This window comes from Nicotiana tabacum, chromosome 11, assembly GCF_000715075.1.
Source record: "Nicotiana tabacum cultivar K326 chromosome 11, ASM71507v2, whole genome shotgun sequence".
NCBI classification, from domain to species: domain Eukaryota; kingdom Viridiplantae; phylum Streptophyta; class Magnoliopsida; order Solanales; family Solanaceae; genus Nicotiana; species Nicotiana tabacum.
In genome coordinates, this window is record NC_134090.1 from 137,827,375 (window position 1) to 137,851,613 (window position 24,239).

The 24,239-nt window shown below is 37.8% G+C and overlaps 1 protein-coding gene across 1 annotated transcript; it reads right to left on the reverse strand.

The window, feature by feature from the left end:
• Window positions 1–2,871: 2,871 nt before the first annotated feature.
• On the reverse strand, window positions 2,872–6,909 carry LOC107799568 (pollen receptor-like kinase 2). Its single transcript, XM_016622693.2, has 3 exons — window positions 6,011–6,909; window positions 4,623–5,243; window positions 2,872–3,784 (listed from the first exon to the last, which is right to left on the reverse strand). The coding sequence occupies exons 1-3, from the start codon at window positions 6,705–6,707 to the stop codon at window positions 3,108–3,110; spliced, it is 1,995 nt and encodes a 664-aa protein (XP_016478179.2). The 5' UTR covers window positions 6,708–6,909; the 3' UTR covers window positions 2,872–3,107.
• Between the last annotated feature and the right edge of the window lie 17,330 nt (window positions 6,910–24,239).

Genomic DNA, 24,239 nt, shown 5'->3' on the forward strand with positions numbered 1-24,239 from the left:
AATTGCAGGTTCATCCTGAGTAATATTACTACGAGGATAATCACCAAAGCTACTAGAAAGCTTTATGATGGCCCTTATACGACTTGGAGTGAATTATCATTCTCGCTGAAGGAGCAAATTTTCAATCAATTTAAGGTATAAATGTTCTTTTAAGCAGTATAATTATTTATATTTATGATATTTCCATATAATATTTAACTTTGAAATACAGAGCAAGTGTGTATGGGAACACCGCTATACCGCGGAAGTGGTTGCAAATTTTCATCACAAAGCTCGCAAGTGGTTGTCGCATAGTTTCTCCAAAGCTAGAAAGTTGAACCAGAAGCCTGACTGGTTGCTTCAAAATTTATGGGAGGATTTGCAACGGCAATGGCTTACCGCAAAGTTCTTAGAGAAAAACGACAAAGGAAAGAAAGCTCGCGCATCTGAGAAGGGAGACTCCTTGCACACTGGAGGTGCGATCAGCCTAGGGACAATAAAAAGAAGATTAGTACGTAATTGCTTAATTTATTTTAATTTTCAAAGTATATCTATTCTGTTTACTAACTAAAATTTATAAGTTTTCAGGAAAAGAAGTTGGGGCGTCCAATGAGCCAAGATGAGCTATTCAAGGAGACTCATATTGTAAAGAAGAAGAAAGAGGCGGATCAAGAAAGGTGGGTCGAGGGCCGAGCCTCGACTATACATGTAAGTTTTCACTTTTCATTAAGTATTTTGATTTACTTTTATATAAATTTTGAAATACTAATTCAATGTAATTTTTCTTATAGGGTCGCTTCATAGCTGACATGGAGGAATTCATATGCAGTCAGTCACCTAATGAGTCAGGCGAGCCAATCCAACCTTCGGACGATGATGCTGAAAGAATATGGATGGAGGCTGCTGGCGGTCCAAAATGGGGGAAGGTATACGAGTTTCCTACTAAGAAATTCCATCGGTATAAGTGTGGAATGCAAGGAATAGGGACTTCCTCGCAAGGCGAGCAATTTGATGGGGAGAGCCTTTCCAATATGCGGGAGACTGTGACAAAGCTCACATCCGAGCCAGAAGCGGCCAAGGAAAGAGAAAAGCTTAGAGATGCTCACTACATTGGCATGCAAGCTCAGTACCATGGCATGCAAGCTCAGCTCAAAACTCTCATAGCTTCTGGAGCTTTTCCGATTCCCCGATCTCGTGAGTCATCTCTAGTGGCTCAACTTGAACGTGAGAGTTCCTTCTATCCTCCCCGTGCTTGTTCCTCCCGTCCTCCCCGTGATCGTTCTTCCCGTTCTCGACAAGTAGACCCTTCTCTATACCGTCTTGTTCATGAAAATTCATCAGACGATGATGATAATGATGTTGTACAAAACACTCCTTGAATTTTATATACTTTGAACTATACAAATAGAACCGGTTTTGAATTAGTTGTAATAAGTGTTAACTTAGTTTTGTTAGTTTAATTTGTTAGTTCTATTGAACTTTAATTTGTTGGTTTTAATGTGTTTTTTGAATTGTGTTGTTGTTGTGTTGTTGTTGTTGTTGTTGTTGTTTGTTGTTATGTTGTTGTTGTTGTGGAGATTTTGGTATTGAAATTGTAGTTTATGAATTGAATTATATTGTTATTTAGGGATTTTGGTATGCTGGCAGGTGGTGTAGCTGCCAAAACAGGCATTTTATGCCGAAATTATTACCCAGAAAAGCGACCAAAGTTGGTCGCTTACCTATTAAAAAAAAAATTCTGGCAATTAGCGACCAAGGTTGGTCGCTTATATCTTAAAAAAATTAAAAATAAAAAATTGGCGACCAAGGTTGGTCGCTAATGAACCCAGATTTTATTAAAAAAAAATCCTGGAAATTAGTGACCAAGTTTGGTCCCTTATGTATAAAAAAAAATAAAAAATTAAAAATAAGTGACCAAAATTGCTTATGAATCCAGATTGTTAAATATATATTTTTTAAAATAATATATATTTTAATTTATAGACCAACGTTGGTCGCTAATTTTTGAATTATAATAATTATGAAAATATCGTAATTTAAATATACAGACCAACGTCGGTCGCTAAATTTATATTATTAAAATATTATACCAATCAAAGTTGGTCGGTATTTTGTTTACACTGAACATTTGGTCCTTTTACCTTAGCGACCAACTTTGATCGCTAAGGTAAAAAGACCACCAAAATAGCGACTAAGCCTGTTTGGACGCGTTTTGATCGGTATATTGAGATAAGCGATCAACATTGGTCGCTATATGTGATCGCTTTTTACCGAATTTCTAGTAGTGACATCACTTACTCCGCCAGTGAACTTCCATGCGTTCAAATTTAAAACTTAGCCTTTTTCCATATCTTTTATAACTGCAGTAGATTGTGGAAAGAAATGCAAAACAAAATATTTCTCAAAGAAAAACATTACTCTTCCTCTCGTTTATGTTCATTTGCATAACTTAATTCCTTTCTCTTGTTTTTTTTGTAGCTTTTCCGACATAGATGGGCTAAATGCAAGCTATGCTCTTAAAATGGTAATGATAAAGTACACGTGGCAGTAATCAGAGACTCAATTGAAAATTACTAGAGCAATCTCTACTAGAGCTGATCCTGACCCATCTCGTATTTTAAATCTTTGATAAAGTTTAAAAATTAATGCCAAATCACACGTATAGATTTGCAACCAATGCGGTAACTTCTTATTTTTTCAACTCTTCGTTTCTCTTCTCCTAACCAAATGGTCAAATTTCTGCAGATTTCTGTCATCATTATGAAGCAAACAAGCTATAATTAGAAAGAGAAATCCTCCCCAATGTTTTCTTGTGAGTATAAAAATTTTTAAATGGCTATGCGGAGCACCCCAAAATATAATAAGCCTGATGAAATTTCCCAAAAAAAGAAATGAAAAAGCAACTAGCTAAACTAGATTAATCAAGGATAATTTACATATTTGCTTGCTTAAATTAAATCACAAAAAAGCAGTGAAGTACTTTTTCTATCACTTTTTTTTTAATTTATTTATTTTGCTCCCATAAAAAATCAACCTTATACCCCCAATCATGCATCAAACAAAAATAAAGTCCAATCCCTTTATGATGATCATGAGTTGAACAAATTAAAATGCCTTAGCGTTACACTTCAAATGTTCAATGAGACTTGAGAAAAGTCATCAGATAATCCTCTTGAGGATCGCATATCAGCTTCACTTGCATAAGAAGAGTAAAAATCATCATCTCCTTCTCTCTCTTTTACTTCCTCAATTCTCTCCATTGCTTCTTTCATATCAAACCTCTTATCCATATCAAGCTCACAACAACTCAATCCTATGTTCAATAACTTCATCATTTCCCCCTCCGAATTCCTTGTTCCTCTCATGTCCTTTTCGAATACATCTACGTTCGATGAATCCTCGTTAACAACTGAACGTACCCACGTGGCCAAATCCGTGTCGCTCCCCTTGCCTTGTTGCAAGAAATTAGACGGGAATTTCCCCGTTAAGATCTCGAGTATTAAAACTCCGAATGTCCATACGTCAGTTTTTCGTGTGATTCGGCCACTGTGCTTGAATTCGGGTGATTTGTATGCGATCATGTGTTCTTGAGCATGCTCTAGGTTTACAACTGGTAGTAAGGCATAGTCTGTGAGCAGTGGCTCGTAGGATTCGTTTAGAAGAACGTTGGAGGATTTGAGATGACCGTGGGGTGCTGTCAAGCTTGGAAGCTCGTTGTAGAGGTATAATAGTCCTTTGGCTACTCCCTTCACTATTTTTAACCTAGCTGGCCAATCCAGGCCTGGTTGCCCACGCGATTTATTTCCTGAAAAATATTCAGGAAATCAACTATCACGTACATATATGTTGAAGATATAATTAAATAAATAAATATTTTTTCCCCTTAAAGTTTAAGTTTTAAGATGAAATGGTCACACGATTCAACAAAATATCAGAGCGCCAAAAATCCTGATTCAAGCCTAACCTTAATTCCCTCGTAATCAAAGAAAGAATTTTCACGTTCAAGGCCAATGAAAAAGAATCAGAATCATATATGAGGGATAATTCGTAATTATAATTACGTAAATAAAAGTGTGATTTGTCTAAAAGATTCATTTTTTGGATGAGATGATCATATAATTCAACATATTACAAGGGCCAATTTGGTATATGCTTGAATCAGTTAAAAAAAGTGACTGGAATATTCCTCTATAGATTCATGTCCTGACCTACCTTAGCTACATAGGCGAATCTAGAATTTTTAATACATGGGTGCACTATTAAAAAAGGAGGAAAAATTATATTTTGTGGGAATTGATCCGTATTTCTCTTAGTAAATAACCCAACCTTCAACCAGGTGCACCATTTAGCCTTCTTAGGGAGTGATAAGTGCAAACAGTTAATATTATACGAACTTTAAAAAATATGTACATAAAATATCTAACTTTGCAAAGAGAGCATGAGTTCACCTGCCCTATAATATTCCTTATAAATGTGCCCCTGCAATGCTAGAGGTAAATTTATGGAGACCAACTAATGAAGGCTCATATATCAATACTCCAGAGGTTCAGGTGAGGATTTCTTAAATCATTTGTCATATCGCAAGAACGTATCATAACATTGATCTTTAGAAAGTGCAAAAACAATAGTATAAGCATACGTACCGTGAAGATGAACTGCAAGGCTGACATTGTTGACATATTCGGAAACCAAAAGCTTTTCCTCCTTCCTATAATAGAAAGCGACAACAGGAAGCAAGTTCTTATGGCTCAATCTGCCCAGCCTTCTCATATGCTCATGGAAATCTTCCTTGCCTACATTATTCATTTGCCTAAACCTTTTGACAACCATAACAGGTCCAGTGCTAAGTGCAGCTTTATAAGTTGATCCAAATATTCCACTTCCCAATATTTCAGCTGATGCCTTCAACAAATCTGGCAAGTCAAATTTCTCCGTATCGTCTTTCAAAAATTGAATTTTCTGAGCTTGTTCAGGTCTCTTTCCGCCCTCCGGAGAACGGTCAGGACCCGGTACTTGGCCCTGTTCCATCTTATCTAGATCTGCCGAGGGCGTCTTTTGGTGAGTGGCGCCCCCGGGTGAATTATTAGCTGCGACTGATCTTGCTTCCGTTTCAGGCGTCTGCTTGCGTTGGCGAAGGATGACGATAACAACAATAATTGCAGCTATAGCTGCTGCCACTGCGATAACCACCAATATAATTGTCCAAAGAGCAATCTTTGGTTCACTTGTACATTTGGATAATGGCCCATCACAAAGATCATTACCTATTTTATTAAAGGAATAAAAAGGAGAATCAAATATAATTTCACGCATATATCTTTAACCAAGATATTATAATTTGATTAGAACATCATTTGGATGAAAATGAGGATATTTTCTAATTTAGCTCATCAGAGGAAATTTGTTGGTACAAGATCATGAGATGTAAAACAAGCATTAGTTAACATTTTAAGAGTGGTAAAGGAAGAATTCATAAATGCCTATAGTCGGTGCCGAAGACAAGATTTTCACAATGGGAATTCAAAAAAAAAAAAAAAAAAGTAAATACGCAAATAAACCAGAATACAACATCTAATATAGTACATAAATGTTTTTCGGCCTTATATTCACATTGTAATTTTTTGGCAAAAGAGGTTCGAATATGAACCACTTCTGGCCTCCTAGCTCCGCACATGCGACTATAGCATAAGGACTTACAATTGCCAAATATAGTTCCATAATCTAAATGGCATTTACTTCTCATTCTCATTGGAGCATGCAATGACAATTATGGCAGTTTAATTAAGAAAACAGAGGAAGGAACAAGATAGTCACGGTATTGGGACTTAGGAAAAAATCAGACACCTTGACTTTGCATCAAAAAAAATAATTTAAGCTTAAGATTCATTTTAAAGTAAGACTACATGTTAATTAGCCACAGTCAGCTAGATGATTTAAGTTTATTTAACGGACACATTCACACATTTTGTGAGTTTGGTAAATATCAGGTATATGTAAGTTTTCGCAACGTACAAAAAAACAAAAAAATTACCTTCAAATGATGAAGCTTTGAGACTAGAAAGGCCACGAGGAACTGGACCCACAAAAGAATTGTTAGAGAAATTCATATCCATAATCCTCTCTTGATTAAAATCAGGTAATTGACCTTCAAATTTGTTATTTTCTAGCCTCAATTCCGTAAGCTTAGGCAATTGACCAAAAATGGAGGGTACTTTTCCTGTGAATTGATTATTAGCAATATGAAGCTTCTTTAACCAATGCATCCCTTCAAAAACACTATTGTCAATTTGGCCAGAAAATTTGTTGTTTGAAAAATAAGCAGTTTTCAATCCCGCAAGTTTACTCATAATTGGCAAAGGTCCTTCAAAATTATTGTTAATGAGACTAATGGTTCTGAAATTGGCCAATTCCTTAAGAGCTTCCACATCGATTGTACCACTTAATCCCTTATTCTCCAACCTCAAACCGAAAACGAAACCATTTTCACAAATAACATTTTCCCAATTGTTGTTATCGGTCTTTTTATCGCAAGGTGGTACGTTGGGATTCCAATTGGAAAATGCGTCATTTTCCGACAAGGACTTACTGAACCTTAAGAGAATCTCCGCCTCGGAACTTCCCGAGGAGGCAGAGACGACAGCCGCGGCGAGCAACAGGATGAGGAGGAGAAGGCGGTGCTGATAATTATGATGGCGGTTGTGGTTGCTGTAACGGTAAGCCGCCGACATTGCATAGACTACGAGTAGGGGTGCGCACACTTATCGGTGCGCGCCCTTACAAAGGGCTGCTACAAATGAGAAATAATAATATGGCTTACGCTGTAAGCTGGGCATGCGAAAAAGGTTTCAACATTATCTCAAGGGAATGGAATTAATTGTATGGGAATGCATGGGAAGCTCAAAGGGGAGAGAGAGAAAGAGAGAGAGTTTGAGAGGTGATAAGAGTGAGGTTGGAGAAATGGACAAATGGGAAGTTGGGAGCTCAAGTTGACAATGTCTTCTATGGTCTTGGCATTGTTTCAGAAAACTACGCTCTGCCTTTGAACTCTAATATAATTTCAAACACTCCATTGCCTCCAAATTCTACCTAGAGATCGAGCCCAAGCCATGCTAACAAATATGTGCCACTAGCTCGAGTTAATATTAAATGAGCACAAAAAATTATTATGCTTTTATTTCTTTTCCTATCTTACAGCTTCTCGAATATATATATATATTGTGTTTAGGGGCGTATGTAGCATTATGGTGATGTGTTTAATTGAATCCATAACTTTCGATGTGGAGCATAAATTTATGTATAAATATCTAGTAAAATTGCAAGAAATAGTAGATATATATGAACTTATAGCTTTAAAAATATAATGCGTTCAATGCTAATAAATTTAAAGGTTGAACCCATTGAGCTTAAATGTTGGATCCACCTCTGATTGTGTCTAGAGACAATAGAAGCAACAACATCATCCCAGTATAATCCCACAAGTGGGGTCTGGGAAGGGTAATATGTACGCAGACCTTACCCCTACCTCGAGGGGCAGAGAGGCTGTTTCCAAGAGACCCTCGGCTTAAGAGAGCAACGAAATCATGATATAGAAGCAAATCATGATATTGTTTACTCGTAAAACATTACAATTAATTTTGTAGTGTTGCTTATAGACACGTGAATTAATTTGATCCAAGAATATAGGAAAAAAAAAAGAATAGGACTAATATTATCAAAATAACTGAAGAAAAATACAAGCCTTCTTATAGACTTAGCTTCTTCAGAAGCGATGGTAAGAACAATATCAAGTGCAAAAAAAAAAGTAGATTGATAGAATAAGAATGGATTTAGCTTGTGTGTACATAATATTTCGTGTCCAACTATGGATACAAATCCTCCTATTTATAGCTTTATTCAGGGAGACACGATCATCAAATCAAGCTCTCATTTAATGAGAATAAAACTCTCTTGATGGCTGCATAACGGTTGATCATTAACACAAAGATTTTTTTAAACGACTACTCATTAAATATTATCTTTTCCAACCGAAGTCTTCCTTTCAAATCTTCGCTCTCAGTTCGAATGCCTTTAGAGTTTATTCAACACCGGTCATATATTTGTATCTGGTACAACCTATTTGTTGGCTCATATCATACATGTCTTCAGTTCTACGTGTCAACTCATCAAACATCCACCTGACATTAGTCACCCCGACTTTTTGGTGACAATGCTTTGGTGTTACCGAAAAGTAGATAAAACCTCTTTCCTTAGCGGGTAAGCTTCTGAATGGTTTCTGACACTTTAAAGGACGCACGTCTCCTTGCATTTAATGAACCGAATACGTGTTATTCCATGATTCGGCAAATATTTTTGTCAGTTTCCAAGGTAATATGAATTTTGCCGCCTATAAACTTTTTCACTACCCATCACTTTTCCCTTTCACTTTTACAAATCATTCTTCTTCAAAATTTCTCAGAATTCAACTACAAAACCCCACTTTCTCAGTAAAATCATCTTACCTGGATTTTCAACAACCATGTGATGGGTTTTCAATGTCTTTGCCTTATGTTTTGATGATCTAACAAACTTGTTGTCAGAACCAGATAGGAACCTAACACACTTGGTACACATTGCTAATGAATGGATTCCAGCAAGGACTCCAGCTAATGTGAACTGCTGTATGTGTAGAAAATAGAGAAACAAGACAAGGACCTGATCCCTTCTGTTTCCCTGACAGCAGTACGAAAGTTAACTATGCACAGCTGAAAAGTGACTGCCACAGAAACAGTGCACACATTGCAGCAGTTTTGTAGTCAATTGTCCTTTGACCAGCCAAGTGCTTACATTATTCAAGTGATGTCATCAAAGGTGTATTAACAAGAGCATTATAACAAAACATCACTTGAACACTTGAGAATTCACATCAAGCATTCAAGCCTTCTGCAAACAGTTGAACTTAATTCTTAAGAGCCTGAAGAACAAAGTAAAACGCTACTACAGACTAGTTCCTAAATCTAGTATTTTGTTGTCCTTAGTTGAGTTGTAACTTTGTTATTGTTCTTATTGTAATTCCTAAATTGCTTAGCTAGAAGCGTTACTTAGGAACCCTTTTGTAAAACCATAAACCCTTTGAGTTTGTATCGTGATTAGAGTTAGTCATGAGTTGAAGTCTTTGTAATAGGTGTATTGCAGAATGGCTTGTAATAGGTGTATTACGAGTAGTGAGGGATTAAGAGTTTAATTACTAGAATGCATAGGTTGTAATCTAAAAGTTGTTCATAGTGAAGTTGAAATCCTACCAGTGTAGGTCGTTGTTTTTATCCCTTTGAGCAGGGATTTTTCCACGTAAAACTCCATGTCTTATTTACTTACTGTTTTATTAGTATTCTTAGTAGGAACTCATAGAGGACCTGATACTCTATAGTTTGGTGGACTCATATAAACTATCAATTGGTATCAGAGCGGGTTCCTCTTATCAGGCTAACACCTAGGAAGGATCCTTATGGATGCTCCACCAAATTTTGACGAAGGTCAATCTACATATAGATCACCCAGGTTCAATGGGCATTACTATGGGTGGTGGAAGACAAGAATTCATGATTTCATAATGGCAGAAGACTCAGAGTTATGGGACGTCATTTGTGATGGTCTACATGTCCCTATGAAAAAGCTTAGAGAATCTGGACCAATGGTGCCAAAAACTAGAAAAGAATATAGCAATATTGACAGAAAAGTTATTGAGAAGAACTTTCGTGCCAAGAAGATCTTGGTATGTGGTATAGGAATTGATGAGTACAATAGAATCTTAGCCTGTCAATCTGCCAAGGAAATATGAGAAGCATTGCAAATGGCACATGAAAGAACTACTCAGGTTAAATAATCCAAGATTGGCATGCTCACCACCGAATATGAGTTTTTCAGAATGAAAGATGATGAGTCTATACAAGATATGCACACTAGATTCACATCTATCATAAATGAGCTTCATTCACTTGGAGAAATTATTCCTAGAAATAAGCTTGTAAGGAAGTTTCTCAGTGTTCTACCTAGCTCTTGGGAGGTAAGGTGAATGCCATCACTGAAGCTAAAGATTTACAAACTCTAACCATGGATGAGCTGATTGGAAATCTGAAGACATATGAGATGAAAATAAAGAAAGACGGTGAAAGAAGAGAGCCAAAGAAAGAGAAGAACCTGGTGCTCAAGGCTGAAAACAATGACTCAAGTGAAGAAGATAGTGATATGGCTTATCCCACTAAAAGATTTCAAAAGATGGTTTGAAGAAATGGTGGTGTAACTAAAAGAGGCAACTCCAGCAAACCAAAGAACTATGATCTCTACCACAAGTGTGGAAAGCCAGGACACTTCATCAAAGACTGTCCTCTCTTGAAGCAAGAACACTCAACTACAATCCTGAGAAATTAGCCAAGAGTAATCTGGTTCCTAACAAGCAATTCAAAAGAAAGAGATCTGTTGATAATGTGGTGAAACAGGCTCTTGCAGCATGGGGAGACTCCTCTAGTGAGTCTGAAGATGAAAATGATGTAGGTGACAACTCCATGATGACAGTTGAAAGTGAGGAAAATGAATATGATTCAATATTTGCTTTGATGGCCCAACCAGATAATGATGAAGACGATGACAACAGTGAGGTAGATTTCAGGGATGTTCAAAGAAATCTGAAATTCTACTCTCCTAAGAAACTCATGTCTTTAATTAATGTATTGATTTATGCCTATCATAATCTAGTGGAGGATAAGGATGCCTTGACCTTAGAACTAGGAGGATCTGAACAAACTAGAGATAATCTGGTGGTATGTGTAGTTGATCTGAAGGAAACCATTTGTGAGTTGGAGAAAGAAAAATAGTTTTAAGTGAAAAAATTGCTAACATAGAACATGAAAGAGATGACTTAGTGGTTGTAGCGGTTGACTATAAGGAAACCATTGAGAACTTCAGTAAAGAAAAAGAGGCCTTAGTGAAGAGAGTGACTGAGATTAAGGAAGAAAGAGATGATCTCTTAGTAGTGATTGCAGACCTAAGGGAAACAATAGAGGGACTAGGAACTGAGTCTAAACCTGGAAATTCTGCAAAAGGAAAAGATATATCTAGTGAGGCACACATTAGGCTTAAAAACGAGTTGAAGGCTGTGAGAACTAGCCTATGTGTTGAAACTAAGAAAAACAAGCATCTCCAAACTGAACTGGAAAGAGTAAAAAATGATCTTGAAAAGTCCCTAAAGTGGACCTGGTCCTCAGAAGCTATCACTACCATGTATGCTAATAATAGTGGAAACAGGCAGGGAATAGGGTTCCAAAGGGAGAAAACCCCTTACAGCTCCCATAGCAAGTATGTTACTGTACCAGATAACTGGCTGTGTACCTACTGTGGGAACAATGGACATTTCAAGGAAAATTGCCAATCCAGGGTCCAGTCTATTCAGAAAAATAAAGTGTTTGCTGAAAATGTAACTTCTAAAAAGGGATCAGGTGCCACTCACAAAAAATGCATATTACCTGCATGGACTAAAAGAGCTCTTATTCATCCTCTTGCCTACTATAAGGGACCCAAACATGTTTGGGTTCCTAAAACTAACTCTTGATTTCCTTGTGCAGGGAACAATAAAAGGAAATAGTCAACAATGGTTCATGGATAGTGGATGTTCAAAGCACATGACTGGGAACACCATGAACTTCCTTTCACTAAAAGCCCTGCAAGAAGGGAGTGTATCCTTCGACAATGGGAAAAAGGGGTACATTCTTGGAGTTGAAGAAGTCGGGAAATCACTCACTCACTCTATTGAGAGTGTGTAATATGTCAATGGTCTTAAGTACATTCTCTTGAGTGTCTCTCAGATCTGTAATAAAGGAAACAAGGTGGAGTTCTTGTCCAAGATTTGTACAGTTACTAATGTGGTAGCTAGTGAAGTGGTACTTGTTGCCAAGAGATACAAGAACATCTATGTTGCTGATTTCGAGTATATACAAAGTGGTGATCTGAGTTGTCTGAAAGCTGTTGATGATGATGCTGAACTCTGGCACAGAAGATTAGGGCACACAAGCTTCTCTCTTTTGAACAAACTAATTCAGAAGGACCTGGTCCGTTGTCTGCCCATGTCAAAGTTTAAAGTGCGGAAAGTGTGTGATTCTTGTGCTAGATGAAAGTATGTGAAGTACTCTTTTAAGCCTAAAAAGGATGTCAGCACCTCAAAGCCACTCGATCTTCTTCATATGGATTTGTGCGGCCTCATGAGAGTGCAAAACATGTGAGGAAAAAGATACATCTTTGTGATAGTGGATGACTACTCCTGATTCACATGGACTCTATTTCTCAGAACAAAAGATGAAACCTTTGAGGTATTTGTGGCCTTTGTGAAGAAAATCCAGGTGAAGATGGAGTCTAGAGTAGCATGTATCAGATCAGATCATGGAACAGAATTCGACAATGTCAAATTTGATGAGTTCTGTAATGAAAATGGCATTACCCACAACTTCTAAACTCCAAGAACTCCCCAAAAAATGGAGTTGTAGAAAGGAAGAATAGAACTCTTGAAGAAATGGCAAGAACAATGATGATCGATAATGGGATTGCAAAGAACTTCTGAGTTGAAGCTATCAACATTGCCTGCTACTTGGTGAACAGGTGCATGATCAGATCTCTTCTGAACAAAACTACCTATGAGTTGTTGAATGGAAGAAAACCTAAACTGACTCACCTAAGAACATCTGGGTGCAAATGCTATGTTCTCAACAATGGAAAGGATCAACTTGGTACGTTTGATGCCAAGAGTGATGAAGGAATTTTTCTGGGTACTCTTCTCAAAGCAGAGCTTACAAGATATACAACAAGCGGACTCAATGTGTTGAAGAAATTGTTCATGTAATTTTTGACGAGTCCTATCCCTCTTATGAGTAAAGTACCAAAGATGATCAAGATGGAGAGCCCTTACTGGTTCTATGTGAAGTCATTGACATGACAAATGGAAAGGTAAATATGATGAGCCAAGCAAAGGAGCCAAATGAAGACAATGCTGCCTCTTTCTCAAGGGAACCAGGTACCTCAATTACAACCACCAAAGTTGAAGAAAGAGTGGTTGATGCAGTGCAGGGTACTCTACAAGTACTTGAGAGAAGAATACGAGGGAACCAGTCAGATATACCCAGCTTGTCTCTAAATAAACCTCAAATGCCCGACTGGAAACACAAAATCTCCCATCCTCTTAACAACATAATTACCCCTCTAGATTCTGGAGTGCAAACCAGATCAAAAGCCAAAAATTCACTTACCTTCTCATCCTTTCTTTCTCAAATAGAATCCAAAAATATCGAGGAAACCTTAAAAGATGCAGATTGTATCATAGCCATGCAAGATAAGCTGCATCAGTTTAAAAGGAACAATGTATGACACCTGGTACCTAGACCCTCAGATCGAACCATTATAGGAACCTGGTAGGTATTCGGGAATAAGCTTGATGAACAGGGAAACACTACAACGAACAAGGCTAGGCTAGTGGTTCAAGGTTACAATCAGGATGAAGGGATTGATTATGATAAAACGGTTGCTCGCATAGAAGCTATTAGAATCGTAATCGCTTTTGTATCTCATATGGAATTCACTTTGTTCCAAAATGGATGTCAAAAGCGCATTTCTGAATGGATTTCTTAAGGAAGAAGTCTATGTAAAGCAACCTCCAGGATTTGAATGTCATGAACACCCTGAATATGTGTTTAAACTGGACAAAGCATTGTATGGGTTGAAGCAGGTTCCACGAGCTTGGTATGAAAGGTTGTCAAAGTTCCTCTTAGAAAATGGTTTTACAAGAGGGAAAATTGACAACACCTTGTTCCTAAAGAAACGGGGAAGGAACCTGCTCATTGTTCAGGTTTATGTTGATGATATCATTTTTGGGGCAACAACTGATTCTCTGTGTGAAGAATTTGCAAAACTCATGGGAAGTGAGTTTGAAATGAGCATGATGGGGGAGCTGAATTTCTTCTTGGGTCTTCAAGTGAAGCAGTCCACACAGGGTACATTCATTTGTCAGCATAAATACATCAATGAGCTGTTGAAGAGATTTGATATGGAAGTATCAAAAGTGATAGACACTCCCATTGCTACGGCTAATCGACTGGACATGGATGAAACTGGATCTCCTATAAATCAAACAATGTATAGAGGCATTATTGGGTCTCTTCTCTATCTCACTGCCAGCAGACCCGATATTGTCTTCAGAGTGGGGCTATGTGGAAGGTTTCAATCAAATCCCAATGAATCTCATTTGAAGGCTGCCAAAAGAATTTGAGATACCTTAAGGGAACACAGGACCTGGTCCTGTATTACCCCTCAGATGATAGTTTTAACCTTATTGGGTATGCTGATACTGACTATACAAGTTATCTTGTGTACAGGAAAAACACTTCTAAAATGGCTCACTTTATAGGATCATGTCTCATCTCTTGGGGCACAAGGAAGCAAAACTCAGTGGCTCTTTCAATAGCTGAAGCAGAATATGTAGCTGCAACCTCCTGCTGTGCTTAACTCCTATGGATTAAGCAACAATTGAAAGATTTTGGGGTATTTACTGATTGTGTGCCTTTTCTATGTGATAACACCAAAGCACTCAACATGACTAAGAATCCAGTTCAACACAAATGAACCAAGCACATTGATGTGAGACATTATTTTCTGAGAGATAATATGGAGAAAGGGCTGATCTGTATGGAGTTCTGCAATATAGAAGGACAAATTGTAGATATCTTTACCAAAGCATTGAGTAGGGAATATTTTGAAAGAAACAGGGTGAAGCTGGGGCTATTGAGGCCTAATTGAGAACCTGATTCCCCATCAGTTGGCTATGAAAATCACCTTTAGGTAAAATTAGCTAAAGTATTTTCTGGCCAAGTCTAACTCACATCAATACCATTGCAGTTAAACACGCATGATGATTATAGAAGCTGTAGATGCATTACATGGGTGATAAAAGAGGATTGGAATTTTCAATGACAAGTCAAGAGCCTGGTTCTTGTACCAAAGGTTAGTATTCTATGCATTCTTTAATACACGTCTTGAAAAGGTAAAAATATCAACTGCCATGTCATCCACCTTTTCAGACCCAGCTGTCACATCTTTTCACTTTAAATCGTTCCATCTCCCTCTGAAACGTTGCAACTCTGCAAGCACAACCGCCATTTTAGAACCGGTTCCTATCTCTCTCTTCATAATTATCCTCTATCTTTAAAAACCCTCTCTTTTCTTCACAGACCATAGTCCTCCATTAGAACTTCTCCAAAGAACTTTCTCTCTATATCTTCAATGGCTTACACAACCTCCGAAATTTCTATCTCAATAGTCTCTAACACTAATAAACCCATTGAGTCCTCCGTCCTCAATGAGTCCCCTATAACCATTCCTATCCTTATTACTGAAATCTCCCCTAACCTAGATTTCTTGTCTCCTTCTAGTTCTGAGGAGACTATCTCAGAAACCCCTAAAATTGTTGAGCCTTCTTCTCTATCTTTTGAGTTTCCCGTTGATCAAAGGAAAAATAGAGAATAGGGTAAAAGTCCTGAGATCGTAGAGGTTTTCGCCATTGTTGCTTTAGAGTCTGTGGTGGCCATGGAGCCTATTGAGGAAGAAAATATAGCGACCATCTTTGTGGTATCTGCTGATGGCATCTTACATAAGATAGTTTCTGGTGCTTCCATGTCTTAGAAGAACGAGACACAGGGTTTGGGAGGAGAAGGAGCCATGGTGGTTGTTGAAGGATCTGCACCAGCAGAAACTACTGGGCCCTCTCGTGAGGAACCTGACCCCTCTCCAAAGGAAACAGGTCAGCAAACTCACTCCCAGGCCAGTTCTGCTCCTACATCTCTTCCTCCATTTGCTATTGAGACTCTGGACATTCTAGTCCCTAAGATGAGGTCTGGTGATGAGGAGGATCAAGACAACATTTCTGTTGATGGTTTCATAGTCAAGAGAAAGGTAGTGTCCGCTCCTGAGACTTCTACCAAGCGACCTACTACTAGGTTGCAAGCAAAGGTAGCCTATGACTCTACCCTTTAAAAGAGTAGAAAGAGCAGTAAGAAGAAAAAGAGGAGATTGGTGAAAGGCAATGAAATAATGTATGATAAGGCTGTCCCTGTGGTGGAAGTTGATGAGGAAACAACTAAGGAACCTAGTTCCTTAGTGAGAAGGTCCCAGAAGAAGAAGCAATCTGCTTCAGTGGAGAATGTTACAACCCCCAGTTCTAAAGTGAAAGATGTTGTGAGTGAACCCTCAGTTTCTGATGAGGATGTGTTGGTAAGGTCTAAGGGAAAATCAAAATCAAGTGGTGTGAAGTCTGGCAAGAGAAAGATGGAACATGTTAAGGAACCTGCTTCTGCAAAAAGGATGAGCAGTTAAACCAGTTCTGCTTCAGAACGATTAAGGCACCAAAAAGTTCTGTTGGGTCGCAGTTTTGACCCATCAATTTCTGATATGGTTGGTATGAGACAAGTTCTTGAAATGGTTGAGTTTCAACAGTGGGGGAATCTGTTCCACATGGATGCACCCAAAGTGTATGAGGATGAGGTTCAAAGCTTTTATGCAAGCCTCTTTCCTGTTGATACCAACCATATTTGTGCCTTGGTGAATGAGGTGGACGTTGTGTTTGATGTGAGTCTGCTTGGGGACATTGTTAAAGTCCCTACAGTTGGTGTGTCTAGTGTGAAAGATGCGTGTGGGTCTAACTTCCGGAATGCTGTGGTAAAGGATAATGCGAACCAAAAGGGGGACCAGATTCACAAGAAGGCATTACTCCCTGTTTATCAGTTGCTCTTCGAGTTGGTGAACAAAGTTCTGTTGCCTCATGCTGAGAGGAGGTCCATGACTTCTAAGTCTGACCTATTTCTAATGGAGCAATTGGATGGCTTTAACCCTGTCAACTTGCCTGCTATCATGATCGAACACATACAGAAAGTAGCCACCTTCAAGGATGGGAATTATGGTCTTCTATATGGATTTTTGCTTACGCAAGTGTTTAAGTTTTTCAAGTTGACACTGAGGCAAGGCAAGGTAGGAACCAAGAAGCAGATATTTTCTCAAACAACTTTGGAAGAATGTGAGTGCATCGAGAAGAATGGGGGGGTTAGGTAGTACATCAACAATCTCATAGCTCATTAATGCTCAGAATAGTGCAACTGAGGAGATTCAAAGGTTGAAGGCTAGGAACGCTATCCTGGAAGGTCAGCAAGCCCAAGGGGCCCCAGAGTCAAATGAGGAAGTGATCCGTTCGACAAAAGAAAATGCTGATCTCAGGGCACAAGTGGAGAACCTGAAAGCAGAACTGCTCAATGAGCAAATGTCGTCCAATGCCCGAATAGACCTAGTTCTCCAAACTCTTGCTGCAGCTTTCAAGCCCTCTACTCCTAGTGCCCCCTAAGCAACCCCTTCAATGACCAGTTTTTGGATTGTCTATTTTTGTTTATGACTTGGCAGAAGTTTTTGTTTCTTTTGTTTTGATGTGGTTGGGATGTATCAGTACTGCTCCCATTTTCTACAGTCCAATTCTGCCTTTGGTTTTTAAGCAAAGGCATATGTTTTATATATAAAAACTATCCTCTTTTGTTATCTCAATACTTGTATTCTCTGTTTCTCTTCTCTATCATGTTGTGCACATATGTGGCATGAGTTAGATAGGCTAGACTTCTTTATGTTGTTTTCCTCCTTGTGTATTTTTAATGATGCCAAAAGAGGGAAGTATAATTGAAACATGGATCTGATTAAGGGGGAAGCATAAAGTCAGGGGGAACTTGTGAAGTTCCAATTATTTCATCTGGTTATTTTGCTCTAAATACATGTTATCAATGTATAAGTTTTTCATCATAAAAAGGGGGAAATTGATGGGTTTTCAATGTTTTTGCATTATGTTTTGATGATCCAACAAACTTACTATCAAGAACCAGATAGGGAACCTGACACACTTGGTACACATTGCTAATGAACAAATTCCAGCTCCAACTAATGTGAACTGTTGCAAGTGTAGAAAATAGAGAAACAAGACAAGGACATGTTCCCTTGTGTTTCCCTGATAGCAGTACGAAGGTCAATTATGCACATCTGGAAAGTGACTGCCACAGAAACAGTGACACGGTGTAGTAGTTTTGCAGTCACTTGTCCTTTGACCAACCAAGTGCTTACATCATTCAAGTGATGTCATCAAAGATGTATTAACAAGAGCATTATAACAAAACATCACTTGAACACTTGAGAATTCACTTCAAGCATTCAAGCCTTTTGCAAACAGTGAACTTAATTCTCAAGAGCCTGAAGAACAATGTAAAACGCTACTATAGACTAGTTCCTAAATCTAGTATTTTGTTGTCCTTAGTTGAGTTATAACTTTTATTATTGTTCTTATTGTAATTCCTAAATTGCTCAGCTAGAAGCGTTATTTAGGAACCCTTTTGTAAAATCATAAACCCTTTGAGTTTGTGTCGTGCCTAGAGTTAGTCATGAGTTGAAGTCTTTTTAATATGTGTATTGCAAAGTGGCTTATAATAGGTGTATTACGAGTTAGTGAGGGATTAAGAGTTTAATTCCTAGATTGCATAGGTTGTAATCTAAAAGTTGATCATAGTGAAATTGAAATCTTACCAGTGTAGGTTGTGGTTTTTTATCCCCTTGAACAAGGATTTTTTTCATGTAAAACTCCCTGTCTTATTTACTTACTGTTTTATTAGTATTCTCAGTAGAAACTCATAGAGGACCTGGTACTCTATAGTTTGGTGGACTCATATAAACTATTACCATATCTCCTACTTCTTCTGTCCCTGGAAACTCTAGCATTATCATCGGTGGTGGCCTTAAAAAGAACAAAACGAAGAAAGTCGATGTTGAATCCGAGCCTCCTATTGTTTACACCATCATATCTCTTTAGCTTAACTTACAATAACATTTTCATGTCCAAAAGGAAATTATAAACCCCCATAATGATAGAAATTGGCATGTCTGTAGGTATCCTTCTTCTATTTGCCATGTTACCATTCCCGTCATGAAGAAAGATTGCGACTAGAATAATATTGACCTTTTAGCAAATCAGGGTTCATGTACGTTTATACATACCCTTTTACTTTAAAGTTAAGTCAAAATATTGACCCCATAATTTTAGAATTTTTCCACTGCTACCATATCTGCTTGCCATATATGAGTCCATCAATATGGCATATGGTGGTTTGCCTTCGAAAACTATGCTCCGAGGCTATGGAAACCCTTACTCACACATTTGATCAACCTCTGCTCCCCGAAGAACTTCCAAGGAGGTGTGATTAAACTCAGCAAATGTGGCCACCATGCCATTGTTACCGGCGTCAACGATGATAACGATCATGGCTGGATGGAGCGGTTCGTTATCATTACCACCAGAGAAATCCTACCGGTGATAGCTCCTGCTATTCTTGAATCCTGGAATTTTACTCGTAGGTTTTGAGACATCTTTTCCTCTATTGTGTTGAAGAAAAATCCCTTCTTCGTTAACTATTATTTTCCTTACTCAAGCTACCCGTTGGGAACTATCATTAGTACAAAAATTGACTCAATGGGTACAAAATATTCTAGACATTTCTACACCGGACTCCCATAGGTGAAAAGAAATTCTCCCCATATTCAGTTGGAAAGCCAAAAACCATGGTACGTGAAAGTTCCTCTTTCTTTATTTCAATCTTCAATCATGATTCAGAATCAATTTGTTGACTCTCTTTTGCAAAACACAGGCCTTCCGAAGGGATCTATTGTTTTCCCTGTTGGTGACATCTCTGATGACCCAGAGAAGGCTCAACGATAATTGCAATTGTCCTTAGCAAGAAAAGGGCTCGTGAAGCTTCTCTCATTTTCGGTGAAGGTGCCTTGTCCCGGAGTTCCAGCCAAAAGACAAAAAACAAAGAGAAAACATATCTCTACGGCTGGGACCCGGAGAAAGCTTCAACAAAAGAAACTCTAATTGGACCAGCTACAATGGTCCTTGATGAAGAAGGAACTAATGATGAAATAATTCCTCTTCAAAGAAGAAAAAACCTCCCCCTACTTAATCAAATGTTAAACTGGATGCTCAACCGGGGGAAGTTCAAGAACTCTTCTCGTTAATGGAAGTAGTTGAAAAAACCGAGTCTCGTGCTCCTGCTGCCATTTTTGTTTAGAGGAGTTCTTCCCCTGACATTCTTTTTCCATCAACTTCTACACCAACCACAACCGTAACACCTTCTACACCAATTTCTACCTCTCCACCTGCCCAACCGAACAAACATAAGATGTTCATTTCCATGGTCGGACCATGGGAATTTGGAAATACTTACCCAACATCAATCCAAAACTCTAGTAATGTCATTCTTACCGTTTCAATTGAATGTCACCTACTTTCCAAGTTGGTGGAGGTTGCTAATTATTTGAAGCCCTTTGCCACAGACAAAGATTGGAAAATAGTGGTGTCTCTTTTTGCTGAGTGTTTAATCAACAACAACATGCACTATTCTGCTCAGATATCAATTTAAACTTCTTCTCTTTTTTTCCTGCAAAACTTCATTCTAATTACTTTAATTTTTAAGTCTTTAAGGCTAAACTTCTTGCCTCTGAGGGCCTACAAAAGCTAATCATTGACAAAAAGGAACTCACTGCTGAACAAAATTAGCTTGCTGCCGAAGGAACCAGCTTGCTGAGCGCCTCCCAGTTTTGGAAGCAAATGTTTTTCAAATGGGCGAGCTCGAAACCTAATTGCTAGGTGTTGCTCCCAAACGCACACGCAAGTATACGTGGTTGACAAGTAATATAGGATTGTAAGTCCAGATATCATACCCACAAGGACTTGTGATTAACTATCAACTAAATTAAACCAAACAATTAATCTATTCAAGTAAATCCTAACGTATGAATATTTAACTAAATTTAATCTAGAGTAGCAAATAAGGAGATTAAAGAAAACAACGACAAGTTTAACGACAAATTCAAAGTGAGTGAATATTCTAGATTTATGGGTTAGCTAATAATTCCGTTGAGTTTTTCACTTAAATCGTCTAATTAATTTATCTGGTTTATTGGTTGACATGGTTAATATTGCTCGTAGCTTTCTCCCGAAGTACAAATTGCCTATTCAAGTTAATCTAACACCTATATTCCTATGGAATTAGAATTAACAAGAATGCATTAATAATTCCTTTATAGTAACCAAGAAAGGCGATTAGGTATATTCCTATCCTAACTGCAAATCCCTCCCCCCTCAGAGTTAAGATCTTGCTCTACTCAATCTTTTATGCAATCTAGAATTCCATCTCCAGAGTTCAATCCTAGATTCGTAGATAGTATTCAATTGGTAATCAAGCAATCAAATAATTAAACGCAAGACTGAATAAAGTGACCAATATGATAAAATAATAAGAATAATTCAAGCTCCAAATTACAACGTTCATGCAGCACCCAAAACTCTAGAACTAATAAACTATGAGATTAAAGGAAGAGAAGAGAAGAAAAACTAGTTAGAAGCCTCCTCCAAACGTGGTGTGTGTTCCCCCACGTGAATTCTACTTCAGAGTATATTCGACCCCCTTCAAAATATGTTAGATATCCCCCCAAAATAGGTTTAGAACTCCTTTTATATGAGTTAGAGGGGTCTTGGGTAAAAATAACCTTATGCCGGGTAAATTTGGACAAGTTTCACGCCACCGGTGCCCTCCATGGTGCTGCCAATTTAGAGTTTCTATTTATGGCGCCACAGGTAGGGCTAGGCGCTGCCTGTGGCGCTACAAAATTCCAATTTTTCTGTTTTCGTCCGTTTTGGCTCTAATTTTGCACATTTCGCCCCCAATTGCTCCCGCATCATTCCTATACATAAAAACACCTCAAATTAATATAAATCAACACATTTTACATCCTAAATCCACGAAACAAAAGTAAACACATGAGGCGATATATATATACATACACACAGACACACACACACAGACACACACACACTTTAAGCTAAATTCAACGCCCCACACTTAGACTCTTGCTCATCCTAGAGCAATGGGACTAACAAATATACCCCCAACAACGTACATCTCAACTAGGGAAGAGCTATTTAATTTTATTTTTTCAACATACACTATACCAATGACCATGGTTGATAGCAACAATTAAACTGTAGCATATGCAATCACTTACACTTCCCTTTACTTATGCCATTCTTCATATATTCACAACAAAGACAACATGCTCATAACAATCATAGCCTCAAAAGCCAACTCAATATCACAATGCACCCATAACTTGAACACCCAATATCATGAAAGAAGTCTAATAAAGTTATCTATCCCTCGTGAAACCATGTTCCCTCACAACAAGAACAAGAGAGTATGTTGAATCCACACATTCGAATCTCATGATCAAATACCCACATGTATCAAATAAAATCTCTCACTCTCACAAAGAAGTCACATGCATGCATAATGTACCATATGCTTGCCCATAATATAAATCTCCACTAATGTAGGCTCACTCTATCTAAAATCAATTAGGATTTTATATGGTTGTAATGTGGGCTAAGAGACGGGTATGATATATTTAAGATTAGTGGTTCACCCTGCTAAGAACTTTAACACATCACATAATAAACTTTAAGCGTAAATCTTCAATCCAATTCAATTTCACAAACAAGATCACTCCCAAAATGATTCCCTCTTTCTTTAAGCACTACTTTAATTTATTTATACCCCACTACCAAGAAAAAGACAACAATTTAATCATCTCAATTTTTCCTTCTCTTCTTCGAATTTTTTTCTTTCTTTTTCTTCTTTTTTTTCTTTCAACTATTCTTTTTTTTTTCTTTTTTAATTTCCGCTAGTGGTGTATTATTTTACAAAACAAGTTCACCTTTCTTCTTCTTTTGGTTCCACTCAAAAGCCACCCCACACTTAGCCCTTACTTTTTCTAGCGCTCATTTCACAATTAAAGTGCTTTCAGAGGTAACAAGATCCAAATAATGTCAATCAAGAAAAAAAGGGTATAGGCTCGTAATTTGGGCGTCAAAATAAAAGTCTATAGGCTCAAAAGAGTTTACTAGGGATAGATTTTATTTTGTGATAAGCATTAAGCTCAAAAAGATCAAAGAAAGACTAAAATTATTTTTCAAACGGAGCATCACCTAAAATTTCGCTTCAACTCACATACCGGGCAATTTCTAGACTCAATCACAATGACATGGACTATACAAACCTCACTTCACACATGGCACATGACTCACTAAAGACGGTCTCATTCCGACTCTCAACAATGCAAGTATTCACAGAGCCACAAGATATTAAGCATTAAGCACAAATTGAACATAAGTCAAGCAAAAGAGATATAGGCGTCACAAAACATGCTATCCAATTTTATCAAGGCATCATGAATAATTTCAAGACATTGGGAAGATACTCCACATGCCAAAGCTTAAATATGCTACTATCAAACAAGTCAAAGGAACCTAAGTTCATCACCCTTCCTCCTTTTATTTCCTAAAGTCCTAGTCTTCTCTAAAAATAAAAAATTACTACCCGGTTCAAACTACATCCTATGGAAAAAACCCGATGCGCAAAGAAAAATTACGGGGGATTATTGATACCTAAAGAAAAATAAAAGACCTATTTTTGGATTTTTCTATTTTTCACCCTTATTTCATTTTTTTATTTTTTTATTGGAGTTTAATCCCTCAAGAAAGCTGTCCACAAAATTCATTGTCGAGAAAAATCCAAATTTTCCGATTTTTCATTTTTTTTCCATTTTTTACACAAAAGTTAGTATACTAAGAAAAAGTACTACAATTAAATTAGGAACGCACGGAAAATCACCCAGACACTCTCCTCACCCCACACATAAAAGTGTGTAATGTCCTCAATGCACACTGAAAATAATAAGATGTTAAAAGAGATTCCCTGGTAGGCCAAAGGCCGAAGAATTAGCAGCTCACGGGATACTCAGACTTCTTCCAAGTATGATCCCTTGTGCAGGTATCTCACACTTAGTTTCAACCGCCTGCTCGCTTTTGCACATGCCTATTGGCTTTGACTCCATGCTCGTACGCCTACGAAATACAAAAATAGCACTACAAATAATAACACAATAAAAAAAAGAGTAAAAAAAAAAAGAAAAATAAATTGGGTTGCCTCCCAACAAGCGCTTGATTTAACATCGCGGCACGACGCCATCACTTTCACCACTTTTCCTACCACTTTGAAAATATGAATTGCGCCCCCAATTTTACATCAATTTTTCTATCACGTTCCATGGGAGGTGGTATA

Coding starts and splice junctions, on each gene's coding strand:
- LOC107799568 (XM_016622693.2), bottom strand. CDS start 6,707: ATGTCGGCGGCTTACCGTTACAGCAACCACAACCGCCATCATAATTAT. Junction 5,244..6,010: donor CAAAGCTTCATCATTTGAAG/GTAATTTTTTTG, acceptor TTAATAAAATAG/GTAATGATCTTTGTGATGGG. Junction 3,785..4,622: donor CCTTGCAGTTCATCTTCACG/GTACGTATGCTT, acceptor AATATTTTTCAG/GAAATAAATCGCGTGGGCAA.